Source organism: Daucus carota, chromosome 3, assembly GCF_001625215.2.
Source record: "Daucus carota subsp. sativus chromosome 3, DH1 v3.0, whole genome shotgun sequence".
Lineage (NCBI taxonomy): Eukaryota > Viridiplantae > Streptophyta > Magnoliopsida > Apiales > Apiaceae > Daucus > Daucus carota.
Genome location: NC_030383.2, coordinates 10,031,182 through 10,047,280, shown reverse-complemented (window position 1 = coordinate 10,047,280; position 16,099 = coordinate 10,031,182). Strand labels below are relative to the sequence as shown.

Genomic DNA, 16,099 nt, shown 5'->3' with positions numbered 1-16,099 from the left:
AAACATTAATAACATCTTGTAAAAAAATATACTAATAGATCTTACACAATAAAATACTTTTAAATCTTAAACAATAAAATACTAATAAAATCTTGCATATTAAAATATCAATAAAATCTTACACAATAAAAATACTTGCATAATAAAATACTAATAAAATCTTGCACTATAAAAATTATTGAATAATAAAATACTAATAAAATCTTGCATAATACAATGTTTTTCCAAAATTTTATACAAAATATATATATATATATATATATATATATATATATATATATATATATATATATATATATATATATAGGGTGGTGCTCAAATGAGAACCCCAAATAATATGAGATATGAGATCTAATCTCAGCCCTACATTTTATATAATAACCTTTAATCCAAGCCACTTATTTCTCCATAATCCCCATCTTCTCTCCCGTGTCTTCATCCCTACCCCATTTCATTTCTTAATCTCTCACCCATCCCTCCCTCACCAACCACCATTGCCTGATCTTTACCCCTCTTTCTCCCCCATTCTCATGGTTGTTACGGCGTCGTCGCCGCCTCTCTCTCCTCAACCTGTGGCTTCATCCTTTCGTCGGAAACGCGGCTGATGCCTCCCTCGATGCAGGCGCGGCTGTAGCCGCCTGTTATTTTATGGCCGGCGACAACGTGGATGCTTGCCTCCCTCCAACAGCCCCGTCCTTGTTCCTCCGTTTCTCCACCTCTGTTCCTCCATCTCCGTTTTCGATACTCTTCATTTGAATCGATCGCAGTTCGTCAACGACAGATCTGGAGATGGTGTTGGTGGTGGTTTGGTAGTAGTATCACTGTGGCGGTGGTGGTATTGGTTTAATACAATGATTGTTAGGTGGCTGAGAAAGACATGATCGAAAATGATGTGGTGATTATTTTTTTTGCGATGGTGATTTTTGTTTTTTGGTGTTGATTTTGCTTTGTAGTTGGTGATTTTTCATGTTTGGGGAGTCTGTAGATGGTGGTGGTGGTCTTTAGATGGTGGTGATGTGGTGATTTTCGTTTTCTGACAGTGATTTTCATTTTTCCAGTGATGATTTTTAGTTTTCCGGTGGTGATTTTTAGTTTGACTGTGGTGATTTTATGTTTGCCGGCGGTGATTTTCCGGTGGTCGCCGGAGGTGGTGGTGGCCAGAACTGGTAGTCGGTGGTGGTTGGAGGTGGCAGGTGGTGGAATTAGAATGAAGATGGTGATAAAATATTTAAATATTAAAAATTAATGTTTGGTGAGAGATTGATATAAGGTATAAAATGTGTGGCTGAGATTAGATCTCATATCTCACACTAAGAGTGGTTCTCATTTGAGCAAGACCCTATATATATATATATAATTAAACAAAAACTACGAATATTACAATTACCCTTACGCATCGTCGTTAAGATAGCTGCCGAAACTAATGACGACAGCAAGATGTTCGTGAATAAGAATTAAGCGTACGAGATATACCCAAAATTATTCTTAAGAACATACTTCTACATCACCACTCGTTTAACTCTACTAGAAATGGTGTTAAGAGTCCAAATTATGATAGTATGATTCTACAAGGCAAATAAGTGGACTTAAATATAATTTGAAGGTTTTCATTCGTTTCAAAGTTTGACGAAAGATTTTTATGGATAATTAAAGCAACAAAGGATGACCATAAACATCATTTCTAGAAGTCGTCTAACTTCATGTTAGTTATCAACTACACAAGCATATGGTAAAAAGAAACCAAGTAGTGAATGTGCGATGGATCAAAGATAAACCAAGCCTACAGGTGCGCTATCTGATCCTTATCTCAACTTGATCACTTCATTGTTGAATCCGCTCAACATAAACTCTGCCTCGGACATGATGTGTTGCTTTTCATGTGCTTGCTAGAATTTTGCAGTTGTGAACAAAGTTAAATTGTTGAATTATTGTTTATCTTATGTTATGTGGTTAATTATGTGCGTTTTCACACCGATCTCTAATCATGCCACGACCAATCCAAGACTCTCCACAACGCACAAGCCGTGAAGAAACTCAGGCACAAAATGGACTCTCACGTCTCCAGCTCTCTCAAAATCGCTAAACAAGTCAAATCAAATCTCCAGGCTCTCTTTGTACATTCGTTCTTATAAAACCTGTGAACTGAACTCTTGTGTCAGCGGAATTCACTGATCTCATCTGTTCATGGGTATGTCTCTTCTTGATTTTTGATATTTCTTACGTGAACAATATGATATGGTATGCCCTTCTATTACAATTATTTACAATATTCTTTCTTTTTCTCATGATTTTGAGTGGAATTGCGAGAGGTGTTGATTTTAATCTTGTTTGTTTGTTTGTTTAATCCATGTGTTTTGTTTGGTTTTTGGTGTTTTTGGCGATTTTTCATGTTACATGTGATACGCTTCGTTGTTCGCTTCGCATACGACGAGACAACTTGATCAACTTGATCGATAGCATAGCGGTGGTGGCGGATGGTGGCGGTGACGACGGTTTCAGAAAGGAAAGTGCGCTAATTGTGCCTTAATTGAAGGCGGTAATTGTGCCTCGTTAATTATGCCTCTTTATTGAGGGCGTAAATTGTGCCTCAATTATTGAGGGTGTAAATTGGGCCTATTTATTGAGGGCGTTAATTGGGCCTTGTTTGAGGGCGTTAATTGTGTCTTAATTAAGGATATTAATATTTTATTATTATGCCTTAATTAAGAGCTTAATTGTCTCAATCATGAGTTATCATGATTGTGGGAATATTTTGATGTAATCTGTTAAATATATCGACTTATATTTTTTTGTTTCTCTTGTTTTATTTTCAGGATTCTTGGAAGAAGGCCGGTTTTCTTTTCGGACATTAAAGTTTTATTGTCTAAATTTCCCCGGTCATCTTGCATGTCCGACGGTTAGATAATAAGCTTTCTTGAATGAAAGAATTATCACGGTGAATTGCCGATTCTCGTTGAGATTTATTCTCATTTTCAAAAAAAAAAAAAAAAAAAAAAAAAGATAAACCAAGCCTAAAGGATATTAAGAAAAAGACCTATCTTCAGACCATATTTAAATTATTTGTAAATCTAAAATACAAAGTAAGTTAGGCAAGTGATGGTTTAAAAAAAAAAAAAAAAAAAGTTAGGCAAGTGAATCACTTATGATATTTTCGGTTTAATTATAAATAATATTTTTGATTATTCGAATTTATATATGATTTTTTATCGTTTATAAGTAGTATAAAACATAATTATCAATTAATCAATAACATCTTTAAATTTAATAATAATTAAGGTCATTGTTATGCTTATAAGTTATAAATGTTCAGCTTTTGATCAAAATGATTATGTTGTTTAACGTAATTTGCAGGTAAAAAATTAAAATTAAAATGATTAAATCATAATTTATCTTATTTTGGACTCCAAAAGGACTCTATTGAACTCGGGTCTAAAATTTTAACATGATAAAGTAAAAGTTTAAATTTAAGTTAGCATCTATTCGGTTAATTATATATTTATACAAGTAATTTATGTTTTATTTAAAAAATAATACTAAAAACAAATTTGATAGAGTGTTTAGTAAATGATGTAAACATAAATTTTCAAAGTTAGAAAAGTAAAATAAGTTGTAAATTATAATTTATTTAATTAATTTTAAGTCATGTTTTGACTTGTTACAAATAGATTTTTTAGATAAAAAGTAAAAATCATTTTAAGCCTCTTGCTTAAGTTTAGCCAAAGATGCTCGTAATTCTGTAATACGATGAATGCCGCTCAGACGGGTATGAGTATGATTTATTTCTGGATGCATCTTTCGTACGAAGAATACTAAGAAGACAAGTGGTCGCAAGAAATGCCATATGCTCCCAGGAGTCTAGAAGCTGATATGATAGAGGACCATTTATAAAGATCAAAATCCAAAAGCCCGTGTGGCCAACATGTTATTTGTTTTAACAGATTAGATGGGAATTATTTACTTGGTCAAAAATTAAAATGCTATATCCTCATATATTCGTCACAGGATTTAGTTGAATCATATTACGAGATGAACATTGTGCTATTCTATTCATGTATATTCTGTGTCCATCCTGTAAAGCCCTCTAGTAAGAGCACTGCCACTAAACTTTCAAACAAGAAAGAGATCACACTTGAAACTGATTCTGTTGTCAATCCTGTGGTGCCCTCGAGACTAAAATCTCACGAGGTATATATGCTCTTTAAATCACCCGCTACTTTTCATTCTAATATATGTGGAGCACAAAAAGATAGAACTAAATATATGCTATATTATTTGTGTGAGGAGTTAAAAAAAATTTCTAGTAGATATAAACTAAATTGTATCGGTATAAAATATTAAAGACGATTCTTTTAATTAAAAAATTAATCATCTAACGATCGGACACGAGGATAACCGAGAATATTTAAATAACGACTAATAATTCTTTATTTTAGTTTATGAAATAAAAAATGTATTTTCATTTTTTGAACATTCTTGATTTCCATTATTTTATACTCTCCCATTATTTTTTCTTTACTAGCTAAATATATTATTATAAAATAATAAGAAATCAAATTTAGAAATTATTGTCGAAGTTAACACATAAAATAATAATCCATTGTTTTAAACTTTTCAGAGAGGGTGAACTAGGATACCTGCCAATGGTGGCAGAGAAACTGGCAGTTTCAGCACACAGTAAAGCAAATGGGAAGCCATAACTGGGCCGTGTCTTTATACCAATACCGGCCATATTTGTGGTGACGAAGAGATACACACTAGTGTTCGTAAAAACATCAGCGGTCGAGCGCGCACCGCACAGAGAGTATTCGAGACCATGAAGCCTACAAGTTGCACCTCATGTTTATGAGACTATGGGGCCATTTGGCGGAGCTTAAAATAAGTGCTTCTTGCTTAAAGTAAAGAAGTGAAATATAAGTTAGAAGCAAGTTAAGACTTATAAGTGATTAAAGTGTGTGGGAAATAAGCAGAAGTCCTGAAACAAAAGCTAGCATTCTCAGCTTTTTATAAGTGCTTCTTGACTTATTACACAAACAATATGAAATAAGTGCTTCTAACTTATAAGCCCGGAAGTTGGCTTAAAAGTCGTGGCCAAACACCACCTATGACACAACACATTCTTGGTACAACTCTTTTAAACCAGCAAGCTGCATCATGCACTGCTGCAATTATGTACTAGTACTCGTACTCCAACGAGTAATATAAAGACAAAATTAAGGTCCGCGTTTGATTTATCATATTTTCATGATTGTTCAGAAATAAATATTTGTTTTAGAAAAGATATATAAATATATGTCTTTTAAAAAAATATTTATTTTAACTAAATAATGTATATAAAATATTTTATTAATATTAATTTTTAAAAAATCATGAAAATATGTATTTTTATCCGAGACTAAGGGGTCATTTGTTAAATCTGAACCATTTTTTCTGAACAACAAAAATCTGAATGAATGAAATAATCTGGATGGTGAATAAAAATTGTTGTTTGTTATCTATTTTATCTGGATGACAAAATTTATGAGTTTAATATTTTTTGTCAAATAAATTTAATTTATTAATTATTATGTATGATATATATATATATATATGTGTGTGTGTGTGTGTTTATATATATATTTCGTCTAGTTAGAGCATGTTGTAGGTTCAACGAACACAATTTTTTTTTACCATACAACATAATGATTAGACTTTTTGTCAAAAATTCTACCAATCTATAATTGTGAACAATGATATGAATAATATTATTAACGAATATATGTCAGAAATGGAAATCATACATGTAACCGGTGGCTCATTTGTTAACAATTTTCTACATAGTTTGGTATATGAATGAATAATAAAATGAATATCTACTTCAAAAGTAAAATAAAATTTTATCAAGATTTAATAATAAAAATATTCAAAAAAATTAATTTTTAAAATCTTCAAAAAAAACAATCATGTATATGTTTTTTAATTTGATTAACTATATACATACTCATTAATTATTTTATTATAATAAAATATACACTTAATTTTATTAAAAGAATATTTGAATATAAATAGAAATTATTTGATGAATTTTTTATGTTATTATTTTCCCAAGTATACACATTAATTTAAATAATTATTTATTTATTAATATAAAAAATACATGTTAACAATTCAAAATACTCTAATAATGTCTAAGAAAAATAATTTGTGTACGCTAAACAGAGGAGGGATTTAAGGTGATATCTGTATCTTAATGGTTAAGCTACACTTTTATGTCCCAGTGGTCCGGCAAGCTTTTGGTTTCGTCCAGACACAGGATGTAGTAAACAAATGGTCTTAATCATACAATTTTACTCATCCAGTTCAAACTGATTGGTTAAGTTGTTAACAAATGACTCCTTAAGCACGGATTTTCATTCATAGGTCTAATCTGCCAACAGTCTTATTGTTCATGGAAAAGCTTTAGATTAATTTTTTTAATCTGAGTACGGAAGGAGAAGTTTTTCGTATTAATGCTAAGAGCAACTCCAAAAGGCTCCTAAACTAGCTCTTAAATCAAAATTTAAGGAGGATGAGAAAAAAAAAAGAGCTCCAAGAGACTTTTTGTGGCTCTTAAAAACTTTAAGAGCTTTTTCTCTCTCCTCTAATTTAAGAGCTACTAGTTAGCTCTTAACTTAATAAAATAATCATTTCTTTCAGTTCTCACACTAGACTCCCATTACATGATAAATGTTTGATTTCAAAATATGAATAAAATATAAATTAAAAGCAAATATAAAGATCATTGTTAGAGTAGACACGGTTAATCTTATATTAATTTACTAGAAACTTAATATTTTATATTATATATAGAAGTCAATTAAGAGATTATGGGAGATGCTCTAATATTTAAAAATACTAAATTTATAGTATCCGGAATCCGTATTAGGATCCATGCACATTGAGGGAGCACGTAGTCGAAAACGAAACGCGAGAAAATGAGGACAAGTTGCATTGAATTCTTGAGTCTCAATCGTATTCAAAATTCTTGTGATCATGGAACGGTCAGGGTCACAGCAAAATATTACACGGCTACTCTCAAATTTCTGCAATAAAGATGCTACAGTGTAGCATACTAAAGAATTACACAGTAGGTGGACCAAGTCTTAGCCATCCGTTGTATACAAATATCTTTCAGGAGTAGCAACCATCACCACAAATTCAATCACCGCTCCCATTCTTCTAAAATTTATCTATCCATTCTCCACCACCAAGTTAAAACAATGTGGAACCCGCACCCCTGGCCCCTCTTTTCTTTCTTAAGCAGTACTCAAACTTTATTCTAATAACAATGTTGTTTTTTTTAAAAAAATAAAATATAAATATATATCGTCAATGCTAATATTCAACAGGAAAACAGGTTGAAGTTACAAAATGGAAATTATTAAGTTTATATTGCAATATATCGCATAAAAATTTATAAATATTTATGTATGTTTTCATATTAAAAATTATTTATTCAAAAGAAAATAATATAATAATAACGTCGGTGATTAATCATATATGGTGAAGGTTGACGTACTCGCGGGGTGACGCAGAAGAAACTCTTGTTTCTCATCCACACCATTTGAATTTATTTGATCATTGCCACGCGGACTCATATTGTGGTCTCAGAAAAAGCCATCTACGATGTTTATCAAGACATTTAAAATGTAAATAAAAAAAATTGTATATCAGTTGGTGGCTTGTTGGACGGTTTAAATAAGACATGTAGCAGATTTAATGCTGATAAAATTATATTTTTCAAAATTACATAAAATTTTCAAACCTCACAGTTTAATATTTCGAAATTATATTGATCCACCCAGCACTCAGATCGCAGAGACAAAAAATTTATGGGGAGGGCCTTATACTCGTGTAATCATTTCAGATTAGTTGCTGAACTCAACATTTTGTGCGTGAATGTAACGAGACCCTGCGTCTCTATGAAATGTGAACCAAAATAAACGTGAATGTTTGCATGTTGATGGAACTGTTTTATGATAACCATTGCTTACTCTTTTATGGGGATTTTTTTTGATTTTTCATAATAGATTAGTGTAGATAATATATTAATCTAAACTGTTTCGATAAATATATTAAAAATATTTTTAGAATAATTTGAACTGTCAAACATATATAAATATAAATAGGTATAAATTATATTTTTCAATTATAATATTCAAATATATTTATTAAAATAATGTCTATCCCTTAAAAAATGATTTATAATAAAGGGAATAGTAAATTTGACAAAATATCAACCAACTACTCAATAAAAATATATTTAAAAATTAATTTTTAATTTTCAATATTATAGTACATATGTACAATTTTCATGAATGTTATATAAAAAATATCTATATAATTCAACACTGTTTTTTACAAACAAATATTTATTAAAATTTAAGAAACCTTTTAGTCTTTAAATTCAAAAATAATCACACCAGATCCAAGTTTCTGAGATCAAGTAATTATTTTGATGACAACATAATCAACAAAAGACTTTAAAATGAAATTGTTTTACGTCTTTAGACCAAGGGTACATGTGTCCAAAGCGCATGGTAAAACTTTACGTCAAATCTCCAACCGCCTCCGAGAAACGTGGGGACCACAAGAATAAGTTTTGACGCTTTGTTTTTGAGGCTCTGCGTTGTAACACGATCACCTTACGTGACCCCTACACGACTTGATCACCTTCCCACTGATTAATAATCGATGCATATACATCATTAACTTTGTATGCATCGACGTCGATGCACACAAGATTAACAACATATGAACTCCTGTCAAATCATCAATCAGCTCATAACTTTATTTTCGGTTAAGCAAATTATATTTACATGTATGCATTTTGTCGCAAGCTTGCATTCATGAATCGAGTTTGCACCACTCAAATTGGACGACTTCGACAAAGAGAACGGCCTCAAATTTAATATGTTGTGTTCACAGTAAATTTGAGGGAAATAAGTGTTGAATTATGTGTACCAAATTCACCGAAATCAAGCTCATTTAGCTCTTTTAAACGTCAAGAGGAACCCCTTCGTTTATGATGCAGGGGTCCTGCGGAAATTCAAGCTTAACTATCTAGTATATAGAGATGAAATTTTTAATTGCAAATAAACACGAACTATAGAAACCTAAAAAAATATGAGCACGCATGTTCCATGTGTTAAACTTGAATTCATAATGACGATGATGGCTCAGCTCATAACTAAATTATGGTCTTTTGTGAAATTATATTTAACCGTGATCCTGACCTCTTTCAAAAAATTATGTCTATATAAATCGTCCGTAAAATTGATACATGTTTCTCATTTTCTTAATATATGACTTATTCATGAGTTAAAATTTAGTTCCAGACCAAAAAAATTCGAACTCATTTAAAATAATATTGTCTGAGATTACCGATCAGCCATGATTTTTTCCGGATATCTATCGAATGCAAATAAACACAAATATATTGGTTCTATTTGAAAGAATAAACATCCAAGGAATAATTCAATGAACACTGACCACATGATACATCAAATGCAGAAACGGAACTTTTCTCATTTCAGTGCAAAAAGCAAACACAGGTAAAAAAGTTTGGAAACAGAATAGTAGTAGTACTATTACAACAAGGACATGATGGGATTAGTGATGTAGTAACTAGTAAGTACTCTAGTAACACAACAAAGGTTACTTAACTAACGCATGTTGTCAATAGTCCATCTAAAAACTAGTACACCTACTCGTGCTGATCAAAAGGACACTCATTTAAATCGAACTCCACACACTCGTAAGCTCCAACTCCTCTGATTGATTCAGTCACGTCTCCAAGGCGACGGATCCTGCGTGCCCTCTCTGAGATTCGTAAACCAGTTGAGGTCCCTTGTGGTCTGCCTGTCTCGTTCACTTCGAGTTTTCGAAATTTAAAAGGCCTTAGAGATGACGAATGTGAGTTCTCTTCGCCGGCAATGCAACTGCTGTCGACATCATCCTATAATACGAACAACACAATCAGCACCGAATAGTCTTGATTTAAATATGTTTGTTGTTGAAACATCACATTTCGGTGTTTAAGGTTAGGTTAAATGATCTTAGTCATAGGATGATACTGTAGTTGAAGAAAACTACTCCCAGAACCTTCCCAAATAATTTTATGAAACCGATTTTGTTGACGAGGGTAATATAATAATATAGAATAAGAATAACCTCTTTAAAACAATAAAAAAAACACCACTATTTTTTTATCTCAAGAAGAATAATCTTATTTAAGAACAAAATTTTAACAATAATTTTTCCGGATCCACACCCGAACGAAAGTTTAGTGATATCACTTGATTCTTGTATAACAAAACCTTAACAAAACTCTTTCAGCTAAAAATAAAATAAAAATAAATATACTCTCTTCGTTTTTTAATATCCTCGAATCTCAGTTCGATTTCGAGTCAGCTGAACTACAATGGTTAAAGGAAAAAAAAAATCATACCTTGGAATTAAGATCCACTGCAAAATCCGGCGATCTCTTGAGAGAAACATTCATATCGATTCGAGATCGATCTTCGCTACTCGAAGAACTAACCGGCGGCAAAAGCGACGTGGATGACGCCAAAGGCACCACCTGATTACAACTATCTAACACCTTCTTGTCAAGAATATTTTCATCATCATCTTCTTCACTACTATCAAAATCCGTTCCGGACTCTGAGCTCCCATCCCTCTCCCCCTCCCTCTCCACTTTCTCCGCAAACTTCACACAGCCTGCAACAACACAACGCTCGCAAAGCGAAATCGTCCGCCCAAGCTTCTCCCCGGAGCCATTCCACGCCGTCGGAGCCTGGCACGAGTGGCACAGAAGGTTCCGCACGTGCCTCGCCACCAGAAAGTTAGCCGAGTGCACTTTTGCATCACATGACCAACACAACCGCGCCTCGTCGGACTCGCAGTAAACCCTAGCGCTACTCTTACAAAGCTCACACTTACTCATACTTGAAATTATTTGAATTATTATTATATTTTTATATTTTTGGTTTTGTTACTCGAAGAGATATGTAAAAAGATGTACATAGAACAACCGGTTCGCATATATAGATGAAGATGGATGGTGAGGGTGAAAGGGTAAATTCATGGGAGTGTTGGAATACTAATTGGCCAGAGGAGATTAATGGTGAAATGAGATGACACGTGTGGAGAAGTGAGAGATTGAGGGGTTTTGTGGATGTAGGAGCGGCCGGTGTATGAACTAGAGGAGGAGATATTTAGGTGGTGACATGGCAGGGTGCTCCTCGAGATTCTGATTCGGAGCTGGATGATTTAGTCCACGTTGGCAGCTTTAGTCACGTGATATCAGGTGACGAGGTTATGTATGGCACGACCAGATGATCTGTTTTCTAGTAGTACTAATCTAATCTTATTTTTCAGCCTTGGTTGTTGTGCCATCCTTAACCGATAAGGTGGTTACGTCGACACTTCCTCATCACTTTGCTCTGCCTTTTCTTTTCAATAATTAGAAAACGATAATATCGAATAAACAAGATTTATGATTATTTATTTGTTTTTCCATACATAATATACTGTGTTTAAATATCTCATTCAATTTTAATATGATTTTAAGATAAAGTTAAAGATGTGCGCATCTATATATCAAAGTCCAGGACTCCAACAATTAGTCCGATCAGAGTATATTTACGATAATCTTCACAATATGTTTCCTGAGTTTTCGAATTTAAAGGAATTATTATCCAACCCGACGACTATCATGTAAAGAACTTGGCTAAAACTAATGTATTCATTTTTATTGATAAAAAAAATCCATATAATAAACGCAGTCGGTCGAAATTCAGCGTAAATTGGGTTTAAATAAATTAAAGAGTAATTTTTAAAAAAATTATTCTTTTAAAATTAAAAAATAATTTTTATAATATGTATTTAATTTAAATTTTTAAAATAAGTTACATCGTTTATGTAAAAATAAATAAATTTTGAGATTCTAAATCTAAATACATATTTTAAAAATTATTTTAAATTGTTTTACATCGTTGTGTGTGTTCATAATTAACTTCAAAATATAATACATAAATTTTGAGGGGTCACATGGCGTAAAATAGATGTTAGAAACTAATATACACACTGTTATCTGTCAAACAGTTAAAGTTAACGGGTGTTTTTAACGAATGTGTGGGTCAAGGTTACAAACTGAAAGCTAAATGAAACTTAGAGTTATAAACTGTCACGTTTCAACGTGTAGGGTCTGATTTGCTAATGAGCCAAAGTTTGGAGTTACAAAGTGTAATATACTCTAAATTAAATCAAAACTCTTAATTTTGAAAATCATAACCCAAAGAAATAAGAAAAGTCCAAGTACCGGAAAATGCTAGAAAGAGAATAGTATATGAAATGTACTCTCTTCGTTTTATAATATATGTCCATTTTAAAAAAAAATTATTCTAAAATATCACTTCTAATTTTCAATATAAATTTGTATATCCAAAATCAATTCTTTTTCACATATTTTTGGTTAATATTTTCAAGATCAATCATGTGTCATATATTATGTTTAATTAATGACTTGATACAATTTTTTTTCCCCTCAAAATTCGATTCTTTAGAAAATAGACATGTAATTGAAGAAACGGAGTTTCCTGTTATAATAAGAACTCCGGCAATTTTAAAGAGACAAGAGTACATTGTGCAATACGCACAATAAGTTGCTCTCCAAATCGGTAAATCCGGACCGATTGAGAAACAACAGAGCCCATCACATCAGTTTCAAAAAGCCCATTGTCTGCGTGATCACAGTATAGTTCAATAGTCCGCGTATAAGCACGGTAATGTGTTTTTGAGCATAATTTATGAACGGACTCGTTAATAGGTTGGATTATTAAATTTATAAACATATCCATTTTATTGATTAGATATTTAGATGTGATATGGTGAACACGTTTAATAATAATTGTATATACACAATTTATAAAGAATTCAAATATTATTTATTTAATAAAATATAATTACTGTCATTATTAAATTATATTATCTAATAATATATTAAATATCATATAAGGATTATTTTAAATATTATAATAAATACATAATTAATTATTGACTTAGTTATTATAGTTATTAAATATTATATAATAAAGACATTAAAATAACTTCATGAATCATATTCACCGAATCTCACTCAACTCACTACACAGATTTAGCGATAAAGTAGTGTTAAATATCTCAAATTTTTTTTTCAATTTTTTTTTCCTTAAATAACATAATTGAAATATGACAAATTCTAATCGGATAGTTTACATACATACTAAATTAGCAGGATTTTTTTATTTTATAATAGACACTCTTTCCATCCCGTTTATTTTGACCTATTTTAATAATTTTAGTTGAATTAAGCAAATTTGACCTCAAATGAAAATGATGATTTGGTAAAATAATTATTACCTTGATAAAAAATAAGAAAATTTTAATATAAAATTGGTCTTGGTCATAAATGATATCATGGGTTACTAGTATTACACAATTTTAACATAAAATTAGACTAAGATTTCTCTATTTCTTTTTAAAATTTGTGTCTATGCCTATGCCGCTATGTGTAGGGTACATGTGGCATGCGCATGTATTTTACAAAAAGACATGCCCAAATGGCATGTCATTTTTCATTAAATATAGCAAAAACTGCTGCATCATTACAGGATTGTACTAAAGTGCACTTACAAATATAACAAAAGTTAGTAAATATTAAGAATAGAACTTAGTACAATACTAACTTATATTAGTAGTTTAACTAATATTTAACGAAGTTGGACTATATTTAAAATTTTCAATATTTATAAGATATAATATTTATATAAATTTTATTATTTATATAAAAAAATTAGTAAAAAAGCATGCCAAATGAACAAAAGACATGCTTAGGGCATGCCCGTGCCGCTGTGACATGAACCCTAGCTATGCGTGAGTAGGTCCAACATATATAAAGTCCGCTATGACAAAACATAAGAAATTTCGAAATTCCGAGGAGTCTGTGTTGAAACTTTTTCCCGACGGCAAGGAAGACTTCTTCTCATCTATGTACGCACAAGGGGCTATGTCAAAGTAAACGATTTCTCAAGCTTGTGGATGCACTCTCAAAAAGAAGTCCCAAGCGCAATAACTAAAACCAGGGTCTTTGTTCAAATCGTTACGGAGGAAGAGCAGTAGAATTTACTTGGGAAGACTTTGGCCTCGTCAGAGGAGAGAAATTACAAACAGAACACAAAAGAGAATATGACAAGAAGTCAGATAGGTTCAACGTCCCTAGCAGTCTATATTCTCATAGCAAGGAGACACCGTTAACACAATGCCAAGTCATTACACAGGACGTTTGACTTTTTACACGTTTAACTTTTTACACGTATCTTAAAAAGGTTTGATCATATATTTAAAATTGATATTTTTAAAATTTTTTTTTGAATAAAATAATTTATGTTCAAAGTCAAATCAAAATCCATTTAAATTCATATATTAATATTATTCATTAAAATCCAGATTACATAAATCCAAATATGCTGTTAAAAATATATTTCGAAAGTAGTTAAATTTATTTGAAAAAGAGAAAGAAGGGGAAAAAGACAATGTAGGACGGAATATGGTAGTTTCCTAAAGATGTAGGGGAGTTTCTTTGCAATTTTGGAGGCATATAGGAAAGTGAGTTTGTTGAACCTTTCTCCCTTTTACACAGCATCCAAACCCCGAGTTGTTTCGTAGGAAAGCCACTCATTCCCAATTTTGTCATGTGAATCCATTAAACATTGTTGGCTAGCAGGGGAGTTCTTTACAGAGTAGCTCACAAGTTAAGGGACATTCATTGTCTCAAAGTATATTTCCACCTACAAAATAAGAAAAAGTCAGATATCCCAAGCCTATTTTATGTAGGAATATCAGGTCAGAATACCAGTTTTACCCCTGCACAGGCTTCTTCTCAGAAGGAGAAGTGTAATTGCATTGTGCAGCAATTAATTCTGTATCTTGCCTGTACGTGGGTTGTCAACTCGTCATCCATATCCTACCCCACCCTCTTTCCTAGAACTCTCACTCTACTTTCCTATTATATATAAACCCTTCTGTGATCTACATTTCTCTCATTCTCTTCTCTCCGAGTTGTAGGGAGTTTTCTATAGAAATGGCTAGTGCAAGAGCTGGGGATGATTTTCAAGACATGTTGCCGACAATGGCTAGCAAGTTGGGGGGTGATGGTTTGATAAAAGAGCTGTGTAATGGGTTCAGATTACTGATGGATAAGGACAGACAAGTGATCACATTTGAGAGCTTGAAGAAGAATTCTGCGTTGCTTGGGCTGCAAGATTTGAGAGATGATGAGCTGATGAGCATGTTGAGAGAAGGAGATGCGAATGGGGACGGAGTGCTTGATGAGATGGAGTTTTGTGTTTTGATGTTTAGATTAAGTCCCGAGTTGATGCAAGAGTCTGAGGTTTGGCTTGAAGATGCTCTGCAGCAAGAGCTTGGTGCTTCTTGCTTTGATAAAACTAAAAAATAGATGTGTTTTTATTTAGGATTATATTTGTCACTGATAAGGGTTTGAGATTTGAATCTACTGACTGAAAATAACGTATGAAATGTTCATTATGTTTGTTACATTTGCAAATTATAGCATTGGAAATGCTCTTTGCCTGTTTGTTCTGTTATGATCATTTGGCACTGGAAATGAAGAACAATAAAATCTTAATTGTCCATGAAATGGGCAGAGCCTGTATTAATGGAAGACTAATACATTCGGTTAAACCTGTAAATTTAGTCTGCAAATTAGATTAGATTACCAAAAGGTAAATTAAGGGAAACCCGCTGATTATCCCAAATTCTCCCATGCTGTGATCCAAAAAATTGGATGAGGGATGTTATCTAAATTTGGATCGGCTTAATATTAAAATAATATTCCCTCTGTTTCATATTACATGTCCGAGAACAAAAAATTGTTTCAAATTACTTATACATTTCAACTTTCAATGGAGTGTAGTCAATATTTATATTTCCAAGATAAGTTTTATACCACACCTTACTAAATTATATTTCCTAGATCACATATTATGGGGCCGTTTGGGTGAGCTTAAAATAAGTGCTTATT

At 32.1% G+C, this 16,099-nt stretch overlaps 2 protein-coding genes across 2 annotated transcripts; one reads left to right on the top strand and one right to left on the bottom strand.

Annotated features, from left to right (window-relative positions):
* Window positions 1–9,514: 9,514 nt before the first annotated feature.
* Window positions 9,515–11,039, bottom strand: LOC108211874 (zinc finger protein CONSTANS-LIKE 12). Its single transcript, XM_017383582.2, has 2 exons — window positions 10,466–11,039; window positions 9,515–9,973 (listed from the first exon to the last, which is right to left on the bottom strand). The coding sequence occupies exons 1-2, from the start codon at window positions 10,961–10,963 to the stop codon at window positions 9,722–9,724; spliced, it is 750 nt and encodes a 249-aa protein (XP_017239071.1). The 5' UTR covers window positions 10,964–11,039; the 3' UTR covers window positions 9,515–9,721.
* A 3,841-nt stretch (window positions 11,040–14,880) lies between these two features.
* LOC108213257 (calcium-binding protein PBP1) lies at window positions 14,881–15,652 on the top strand. Its single transcript, XM_017385032.2, has one exon. It carries the CDS (start codon window positions 15,140–15,142, stop codon window positions 15,512–15,514), a length of 375 nt encoding a protein of 124 aa, XP_017240521.1. The 5' UTR covers window positions 14,881–15,139; the 3' UTR covers window positions 15,515–15,652.
* Window positions 15,653–16,099: the final 447 nt, after the last annotated feature.

Coding starts and splice junctions, on each gene's coding strand:
- LOC108211874 (XM_017383582.2), bottom strand. CDS start 10,963: ATGAGTAAGTGTGAGCTTTGTAAGAGTAGCGCTAGGGTTTACTGCGAG. Junction 9,974..10,465: donor CAGTGGATCTTAATTCCAAG/GTATGATTTTTT, acceptor TTCGTATTATAG/GATGATGTCGACAGCAGTTG.
- LOC108213257 (XM_017385032.2), top strand. CDS start 15,140: ATGGCTAGTGCAAGAGCTGGGGATGATTTTCAAGACATGTTGCCGACA.